Source organism: Sapajus apella, unplaced genomic scaffold (genome assembly GCF_009761245.1).
Source record: "Sapajus apella isolate SASKATOON/1434 unplaced genomic scaffold, GSC_monkey_1.0 scaffold6, whole genome shotgun sequence".
Lineage (NCBI taxonomy): Eukaryota > Metazoa > Chordata > Mammalia > Primates > Cebidae > Sapajus > Sapajus apella.
The window spans coordinates 61027679-61038143 of record NW_022436946.1 but is presented as its reverse complement, the minus strand read 5'-3'; the positions used below and the strand labels follow the sequence as shown (position 1 = coordinate 61038143).

Sequence of the window (10465 nt, the reverse complement as noted above, 5' to 3'; positions counted from 1 at the left end):
ATGTTTAAGTATTGTCATGTCTACGACTTCCTTTGAAATAGTTTCATACAAAGCAAATATGGTAAAATATGAATAACTGTTCAATTTAAGTGGACCATTATACTATTCTTTCAACCTTTCTGTTGGAATATTTTTCCTAATAAAACAAGTTGTTGAAAAAAGGAGGGGGTAATAAACTGGAGGAAGTTTAGAAAATTCTTGACTTTTGCTTTTATAAAGGGGAGCAGTAAAATAATCACTAGCAAGGGATATAGGATCAAAAGATTTTTAGTAACTTAATGATGCTTTTGGAAGTGATTTAGTAGAGAAAATAGATGTATTAGAGAGAGGACTGCTGGAGCTGTATCCTTTGCCTGAGACATGGGTTTGCATCTAGTGCTCCTTACCTAGGGCAAATGCAGGAGCAGAGAATTGTGGGAGCCATATATCCATCAGTAGACAGAGTCAGACTATTAGGGTGCTTTTGTAGAATATTCACTTAACACCAATTACTAAACGATTTTGACGGGAGTAAAGAGAACCCAAACGGGGCAAAAACAAGTCATTCGCAACCGTAGCTGCTTGGATCACCTAGGCAGCATGTTAAACAGATTCTAAAAGTTATTCCCCACCCCCCCCCCCAATTGTCTAAAGCAGTCTCTAGGGATAAGTAGAGCCTGAGAATCTTCTACCATTTTCTTTAGGGTCTTGCCATAGGCCAAAGACAGCTTTAGTATTTTAAATATCCAATATTTATTTTTCTCAGATTGCCTGTTTTTCAAAAAATAGAAGGATTATAGCTATGTGCACTTGTTAATCAGAGATTTACTAAACAGATCATAGTACAGTACTGTATCAGTACTGCCTTTCACTTAAAAGAATGAGACTGTTAACACACAATTCTGCAGATACTAATTACAAGCAATTTCAGGGATTTGGGGAATTCAGAATCCCTAGGTAGCTAAAATAATCTTCCTATTGAAATCATGTGTGGTTGGTATTTGGACTAATCAACTAATGGACCCATCTAAAGTCAGAGTAGCCTATAAACTAGGACTTTTGGGTAAGTGATAATGCAGAAATTTGGCTGTAAAAGAAAAAAATCTTTTTTTTGAGACACAGTCTCACTGTGTCACCCTGACTGGAGTGCAGTGGTACAATCTCAACTCACTGCAACCTCTGCCTCCCAGGTTCAAGCGATTCTCATACCTCAGCCTCCTGAATAGCTGGGACTACAGGCTATCCTGCTAACCGGTGGTTCTTAGCCAGGAACTCTTGTCCCTCGTGACATTTGGCAATGTCTGCAGACACTTTGGTTATCACAATTGGGGGAAGGGGTTTAACTGGCCTCTAATGGTAGAGGCCAGATATGTGACTAAATATCCTATAATACACAAGAACAGCCACCACAACAAAGAATGATCTGGCCCAAACTGCCAGTAGTGCTGAGGTTGAGAATCTCTGTTCTAAGACCATTAAATGGAGGTAGAATTATGTACCTTGTTGCCACCCTGTGCTATACCAATGTTCCTCAATCTAATTGACATATAAATTGCCTGGCCACCTTGTGAAACCACTTTTTAGGCTTGTTTTAAACAAAGAATTGGTGAAATGTAATTACCTAAGCTAAAAAGGAAAAAGTAAATCCTTTTACTAACTTGATCAATTATAATTGTATATTTAAGATTGTCTTAAATTTTGGAAATATGCTATTAGAATTCAACAAAAGAATTCACTGAAGCATTTTTTTGCTCACTTCATTATAAGAAAGTTATGTCTGGAAACCATGTATGGAAAGAGTCAGATTTGCTGAATCATGCTTTTTCATATCAAGTCCTTAAAAGAAAAAAACAGGTTTCTACTGATATCTCAGGTAAAAATTCTATAGCAGTTAAGATATCTATAATATTCTATCAAGTAGTAAGTTACAGAAGAAGGAATTTAGAATCAGAACTCAGTTTTTTGAAATAGCACTCAAACCTTAGAAAATTAACTTCACTGATTTCTGGAAAATGCTTATGTTTTAAAACACCGACTTTATTCAAATACTACCCCCCATCTGTACATTAAGAAACAAGCAGAACAGAAGTAAATGTTTTATTCTTCCAACTAAATTCCAGTACTACAAGGGCAGTAAAACAATGATACACTGGAAAAAAAATGCAGCAATAAACATTTGTTAAAAAGACTGATAGAATAAATAAAACTACCAAAAAAAAAAAAAAAAGAAAATCATATAAACCCACTCTGAAACCCCAAGAAGTCCGCGAATACAGAAATGCCCTCCTTCATTATTTCACAGGAAGCACTGTAGGCTACTTGCTTAATATTGTCCTGGGATTACATTCTAAAATTAGTAACTGGTTACAGCTTGGTTGTAGTGCACAATTAAAATCACACTAACTTCATCTGAAGTGTCATTCTACAGTTTTATTTACACAACCAGTGAAGGGCATGTTCTAGAATACCAGCTTTAATCCTTTTCAAACATTAATATAAGAAGCCAAATTGTAATGATACAGCAAAATGAGGCCACTGGTATTAATACAGGTAGCAAAGGTCCACATCCAGGTGGTACTGACATCAGGGAAATTTCCAAAACCAGTTGCTGCTGCCTAAGAGTGGTTGCCACTGACGAAAGCTTGAAATAACCTGTATTCACAGAAGGGGTATTAGCATTGCTGCATGTCATAATTGGGACCTCTTGCAACAACTCAACAAGGAACAAGGCAGCCCACAAATGTAGAATACGTGATTCATGAAACATCTAAAAAGGGTGAGAAAAGGAAAATTAGTGCAAAGTACAGGTTAGAATCCAAACAAATACTAGATCTTGATTTCCAATATTGCCCCTAGGTATTTAAGTAACCAAAAGACTTACAAAGTTATGCTGCCTATTTCCTCCATACATTTTCAGTAATTTTGTTAAATTCTCTTTTTGAGTATGAAATAATTATGTCTTCTCCTTAAAAGATAGTCTTATTTTCAGTTTGTAACTTCAAAAGTGAAATACTTACAACTAGCAGGCTGTTCTCCATATCGTCGCATTATTTGATCATGGGTAAACTTCACAAATGCGTCATATTGTTCTGCAAATAAAGGTACATGTCAATTACATGATTTGTAAAATGCCTTAACATTAGAGCCAGATAAACTGAAAATACAAAACGTATAGTAAAACAATTCTAAGTTGAAACTTAATCACTTACATAACCTCAGTAGTACTAACAGTGTATCAAATAAAAACAGCATGGAGGCCGGGCGCGGTGGCTCATGCCTGTAATCCCAGCACTTTGGGAGGCCAAGGCGGGTGGATCACGAGGTCAAGAGATCGAGACCATCCTGGTCAACATGGTGAAACCCCATCTCTACTAAAAATACAAAAAATTAGCTGGGCATGGTGGCGCGTGCCTGTAATCCCAGCTACTCAGGAGGCTGAGGCAGGAGAATTGCCTGAACCCAGGAGGCTGAGATTGCTGTGAGCCGAGATCACGCCATTACACTCCAGCCTGGGTAACAAGGGTGAAACTCCATCTCAAAAAACAAAAACAAAAAAAACAGCATGGAGCTTACTAGTCAGGAAACCTAGATTTTAGTCCAATCACAGGACCCGACATACAAGCTAGGTGAGTTTTATTTATTTCCTAACAATTAAAAACAAGGGCTTTCAATAAAAAGACCTTTCTACTCTGAAAGTTATTGTGTGTGGTCTATGAATGGCAACTGACTGCAATGAGAAGAAACAGGATAACAAAAGCTAACAAAAACCAACTGCCTAAAACCTAATCAGGTATCACAGAAAAAGCTGTTATACATCTAAGCAAATTCTCTTCTCTACATTAACACTTTTAAATTCCTTAAGAATCAAGAAGCTTATATATCTATATAAACGTTAAATCTGTGGCTAAACATTCTATTTATGTTACCATACATATAAATTTTATTTACTGCATTTATCAAATTTTACTGAATTTCTTTGATAATTAAAACACGACTGCAGTTTGATACTCAAATGACTTACACAATGACAGCCAATTCCTTATTTTAAATGTCTAGATTGAGGTCAAAATTATGAAAGATATAAAGTCAAAAAATCTACAACCAAATTGAGGTAAACAACTAACCTCAGTTTTTAGTACAGGGTACATACCAATATTACTGCTGATCTACACGGCTAGCCAATACTCTCTTCCTGAGGTTGCCAAGGTGGGCCATGAGCTACAAGAAGGTTTATTTCCTTTCCTGAACTGAAATTTTCTCATTCTCAGAGAATATACTGCACTAGTGTATAGAAAGTGAAATTAAAGTATACGTAGAAAATAATGCATTTCTTACAACTGAGTTCCTCGGAAATTCTAATAAACACATCTCATACCTGCAAGTTTTGTGTTCAATATTTCTTCATATTCTTCTCGAACTTTCTCTTCACGTTCTTTCAACAAACGTTCACAGATCATCCCAACCTGCCGTAGAGTAAATAAGGGCTGTTCTTTTTTTAATGGTGAGGATGCTGCAGATGAAGTCCCTATGTACAGTAAGGACAAAAAAATAGCACTTGGTTTACAGCCATGATAGAAAGCAGTTCTTTCTCCAAATGAAGAGATTTCATTTGGGACTCTTCAATGTTGATACACATTTTCAAATCAGTTTTTGCCCATAGCATTTCACAAGTCTTAAGAGGATCAAAATAATAATTTCATCAGCTGGTGATACTGGAAAAACACAGCAAGTTATAATCAAGAGAAAAAAGTCTAAAGGTGAGTTGAAAACCTTTAAGACATAAGCAAAACGCGGTGGTCCACGCCTGTAATCCGAGCACTTTGGGAGGCCGAGGCGGGACAGGCATTGAAGACCAGCCAGGCCAACACAGTGAAACCGTGTCTCCACTAAAAAAAAATGCAGGTTATAAGGACCAAGTAAAGAAAGAAATAGCGGTGGTACCAGGGCAAATACACAGAGCTGGATGAAGAAACAATTGATAGCAAATGAGTGGTGTACCTGAATGTGTATAAAATACTTTTAGCAGTATTACAGTAGATGGCTATGGCTAGTCTCATTCTGAGGTCTCAAAGATTAATTTCAGATATTAAGAAGATAGGAGGGATGTTTTTAGAAAGATTAGGGTACCTTAAGTGGTAAAGGAGGGACACATTTCTGAAGAAATCTTATTTTTTTCTTTGAGACAAGAGTCTTGCACTGTTGCCTGGGCTGGAGTGCAGTGGCACGATCTCGGCTTACTGCAACCTCAGCCTCCCAGCATATAGCATTCTGTTAATTTTTTTTTTTTTTTTGAGACAAAATCTCACTCTGTCGCCCAAGCTGGAGTGCACTGGTGCAATCTCAGCTAACTGCAACTTCAGCCTCCTGGGTTCAAGTGATTCTCATGCCTTAGCCTCCCTAGGGGCTGGGACTACAGGCGTGTGCCACCACACATGGCTAATTTTTGTATTACCAGTAGAGACAGGGTTTCACCATGTTGACCAGGCTGGTCTCAAACTCCTGACCTCAAGTGACTCACCTACCTTGGCCTCCCCAAGAGCTGGGGTTACAGGCATGAGCCATTGTGCCGAGCCTGTTAATTTTTTTTAATAAAGGCTACAAATCATAGTACTTACAAGATGTCCACTCTAGAGAGATTATATACAGGTGGTTGTCTCTGGTTAGCAGGAATCCAGGTGGTAATTTCTTATCTTGTCCTTTTTTTTTTTTTTTTTGAGATGGAGTCTCACTCTGTCCCCAGGCTGGAGTGCATCACACAATCTCAGCTCACTGCAACCTCTGCCTTCCAGGTTCAAGCAATCCTCCTGCCTCAGCCATCTGAGTAGCTGGGATTACAGGCACGTGCCACCCACCCAACTAATCTTTGTATTTTTAGTAGAGGCAGGGTTTCACCATGTTGGTCAGGCTGCTCTCGAACTCCTGACCTCATGATCCTCCTGCCTCAGCCTCCCAAAGTGCTGAGATTTCAGGCGTGCGCCACTGTGCCTGGCCTTGTACGTATTTTTAAGATGTCACGCATTACTTGTAAATTTTTTAAAAATCAGAGGCTATAGTAGCTTAAATAACTAAAGGCAACTTGAACTAAACTTTTCCCACTCTAAATAATAAATTTTGTAAGTGAAAAGAAATGTTATTACCTGGTGAAGCTGGTCCACTAAGGAGAAATGCATGTGGCTGTGCATCAGAAGTACAACATGGATCTGCCTGTTGGAAACTTGTTTCTAAATGTCTTCTCTTCTGCATTCGTTTATACTCTTGTTTTATGTTGTACAGAATTTGTTCTAAAAGAAAAAAAGTTAAAATTTGTGAAGATAAAAACTTTCACATTAAAAAAACAAAAAAGGTTGGCTTTCCAACGATTATTTAGTAGACCAATCTACCCAAAATATTCCTTTCAAATAATATCCAGAAAACTGACATTCTGGTAGGAATTTATTTCAGCATTAATGGTGACATTCCCTTAGCACAATACACAGCAACTGGAATTCAGCTGTTCAACAATATCATTTTTGCTAGGGGGCGGGGAGAAAGCACTGACCAAAGGCAACTGTTGTCACAAGAAAAACTATTTTGCCGAGAACTTTACTAAAGGTAAGAACCACTATTGACAGTTCTCTTTCAGCAAAACCTTCAAGTAGCCCTTTCCCAACAAAAGGTAGGATCAAAAAAAAAAAAAAAAAAAAAATCCACCTTTAGAAATCTATCCCAATAAGACGTGTGCAAGGAAGGGGATGTGTACAGGGATATTTCTTAAAATACTATACCAGCAAAACTTCTAAGTCAAACTACCTATCAATAAGTGCACTGACTGGCAAAAATTAAGTTTTTCAATCGAAATAATGGTCAAAGAGTCTGTGAACCAAAACACTTACTCAGATTCTTAAGGGTTTCAAACTCAAAGCTCATTTATTCATCACATTGGACTATTACACTAACAGGCTTTTCCAATTGCCTTTAATGCCTTTATGCCTTTTCCAAGCCCATAAATAAGGAGTGTGGGGGATTATGTGTATTCGAACACACACCAATGAGAAGTAAGAGTAGGTCAACAAAATGACAGAGTAGATAGGAACTAAAAAAAAATCATCATACATTAAATGGCCATGGCCAATTATTTTAAGCGCAATAAAACATAAGAATATTACAGCATTCTGAACCTTGGGGCTGGAGGGTGGGGTAAGGGGGAGACCATGTGAAGTGATTGGTGCATTACAGGTCCTCAATAAATAAGAACTGCTATACTACAGTGCAATTATCTTGAACCACAATCATAGAAATGAGTAAAACTGTAACTGGCATATCCTTTAGGGTTATCTAAAGGGTTTAAAGGCAATTATATTTTGCTCTCAGAGAGAAAGTAAGCTTCACTCACATTCATCAGTTTCTGCTCAAAGCTATTATTATCCTGATCAAAAGTGCCATTCAAAACATCATAAAGTTTATTTATAACCAGATATTTTAGGAGATACTAGCTTGGAGTAACTTGACCTTAATATTTATCTTTTGTGTGACTTATATACATTCTTTCATCACCATATAGCTGTTCTCAGGTTTAGTCTTCCTACTGCTTCACAAGTCAACCAATGCACAACTAAAATGTACTAAAAGGATGCTTGTATAATAACAACCTCAGTTTGTTCATTGAAAGCTAACCCAGAATTAAGATACAGTAAAACTTTTAAAAATTTATCTTTGTGAAACACCACACTATCAGATACTTAGGAGCATCACTAACAATTTTAAGGTATAATTTACAAATGACAAAATTCACCAATTTAAATTTAAGGTATAATTTACAAATGACAGAATTCGCTCAGTACAATTCACTGAGTTCAGACAAGTACATATATACAGTTTTGGAACTAACACAACCATGATAAATAACATATCACTCCAAAAACTTCTCTTGGGCTCCTCTGCAGTTAATTTACTACCACCATCACCACTCCCCCACTACGGTCCAACAGTCATCTGCTATTACTATATAGTTTTGCCTTCTCTAGATTTTCACATAAATGGAATCATAAAGAGTATAGACTTTTAGGCCAGGCGCGGTGGCTCATGCCGTAATCCCAGCACTTTGGGAGGTGGGCGGATCACAAGGTTAAGAAATCAAGACCATCCTGGCCAACATGGTGAAACCCCATCTCTACTAAAAATACAAAAATTAGCTCAGTGTGGTGGCGCACACCTGTAGTTCCAGCTACTTGGGAGGCTGAGGCAGAAAAATGGCTTGAACCTGGGAGGCAGACATTGCAGTGAGCGGAGACTGCGCCACTGCACTCCAGCCTGATGACAGAGAGCAAGACGTCTCAAAAAAAAAAAAAAAAAAATAAGGGATTTATTTTTTTTTTTTTTTAGACGGAGTTTCGCTCTTGTTACCCAGGCTGGAGTGCAATGGCGCAATCTCGGCTCACCGCAACCTCCGCTTCCTGGGTTCAGGCAATTCTCCTGCCTCAGCCTCCTGAGTAGCTGGGATTACAGGCACGCACCACCATGCCCAGCTAATTTTTTGTATTTTTAGTAGAGATGGGGTTTCACCATGTTGACCAGGATGGTCTCGATCTCTTGACCTCGTGATCCACCTGCCTCGGCCTCCCAAAGTGCTGGGATTACAGGCTTGAGCCACCGCGCCCGGTGTATAGACTTTTATTTCTAAACTACTTTCACTCAGTAAAATGCTTCTAAGATTCGTATATGTTGCATCAATCAGAAATGCCTTATTAGTATTCCATTGTATGTATGTATATACACACATACATCTATCCTTTCTCCTGTTAATGGACATTTGGATTGTTTGCAATTTGGGACTACTACAAATATTCAAGTACCAGTCTTTGGTGGACATGTTTTCATTTCTCTCGGGTAAATACCTAGGAGTGGGAATGGGCTGCCTAATCATATGACAAACGAAGGGTTTTATTTTGCAAGACATTGCGCTAAGCCATTTTCCAGAGTGATTTTGTCATTTTGCATTCCTACAACAAATATATTACAGCTCCAGCTGTTCCACATCCTTGCCAATACTTGACATTGTCAGCTAAAGAGCTGGAGAATTTTTAATGCTATTGCCTGCACTGCTTTTTACATCTAATATGCAACTATGTCGTCCAAGCCACTCTGTGCCCTCAAATGCTCTAATACTGGTGACACGTGATCAGCAAGGTTATGCAGTAAAGGGTCCAATTTAACTTGGCCAAGCTCTCAACAGCACAAGTAGCAAACAGCTAACTGCAATGGCAAGCCTCAAACTCAATTTATTTCAGCTCAAGGATATAAACAGTTTTGAAGCTGCTAACTCAAATTTCCTCAGATTCAATATTCTACAACTACATTGCTAAGTTCAATCTAGATACTTGGCTGACATGAGTTGCTTTCATACCAGGTAGATAAAGTCCTTCCATATATTAGTAAGGTACTTGTCTACTTAGTCTTAAGCTACTTAGATCTGGCCATCTCTTATCAAACCAGCAAGTTAACATTTTATCCAAGGTACATGAAATATCTGACATCGTTTTGCCAACACACTTTACAGTTCACTAAAGAAAAACAGAGTCTAAGCTTCACTTCTATTACCAGTTGCATATTCCAGTTTTAATAATGTAGCCTTCCTATTTGGCTTATGATGCATAGACTGAATTTGCAGCAACCACTTAGAACAAAACATGCAGAGTTATCTTCATGACAAGCTACATCACACAAATGGCTGTATATTCTTTCTCTAAATCCTAAAAACTATGTCACTATTTATCAAAAACTGCTAAGTGGAAGCCATTATTAGCAAGTTCTATGACTAATAGCATTTTCATTCTCAAACCTAGTAAATGACACTAAGATTGCTAATAAACTTCTCTCAGCAGGTTGGTGGTATCAATAAGCCAGCACCTATTCCTTTGCAATATTTTAAAAAACAAATTAGAAGGCCAGGTGCAGTGGCTCACGCCTATAATCCCAGCACTTTGGAAGGCCGAGGCAGGAGGATCACTTAAGGTCAGGAGTTCAAGACCAGCCTGGCCAACAGAATGTAACCCCATCTCTACTAAAAATACAAAAATCTGCAAGGTGTGGTGGCAGGTGCCTATAATCCCAGCTACTCAGGAGGCTGAGGCAGGAGAATCGCATGAACCAAGGAGGCAGAGGTTGCAGTGAGCCAAAAATCATACCACTGCAATCCAGCCTGGGCAACAAGAGTAAAACTCCATCTCAAAAAAAGAATCTTTAGATAAATGTGGAGAGAAAAGGCTTCTTTTTAGTTGCCACTGATTACTTAACAAATCCAGAACACCATGAATAAGGTCAACAATATAAACAAGCCGGGCGCGGTGGCTCAAGTCTGTAATCCCAGCATTTTGGGAGGCCGAGGCGGGTGGATCATGAGGTCAAGAGATTGAGACCATCCTGGTCAACATGGTGAAACCCCGACTCTACTAAAAATACAGAAAATTAGCTGGGCATGGTGGTGCGTGCCTGTAATCCCAGCTACTCA

At 38.4% G+C, this 10465-nt stretch overlaps 1 protein-coding gene across 1 annotated transcript in view; it reads right to left on the bottom strand.

Moving 5' to 3' along the window:
* Window positions 1–1995: 1995 nt before the first annotated feature.
* The window catches only part of AKIRIN2 (akirin 2), a 24088-nt gene continuing 15618 nt past the window's right edge, over window positions 1996–10465 (bottom strand). The window contains exons 2-5 of the mRNA XM_032275286.1: window positions 6117–6260; window positions 4355–4504; window positions 2997–3068; window positions 1996–2746 (exon numbers count right to left, since the gene is read on the bottom strand). Coding sequence (XP_032131177.1) covers window positions 2736–2746; window positions 2997–3068; window positions 4355–4504; window positions 6117–6260 — 377 coding nt within the window. The 3' untranslated portion in view covers window positions 1996–2735. The remainder of the gene's footprint in view (window positions 2747–2996; window positions 3069–4354; window positions 4505–6116; window positions 6261–10465) is intronic.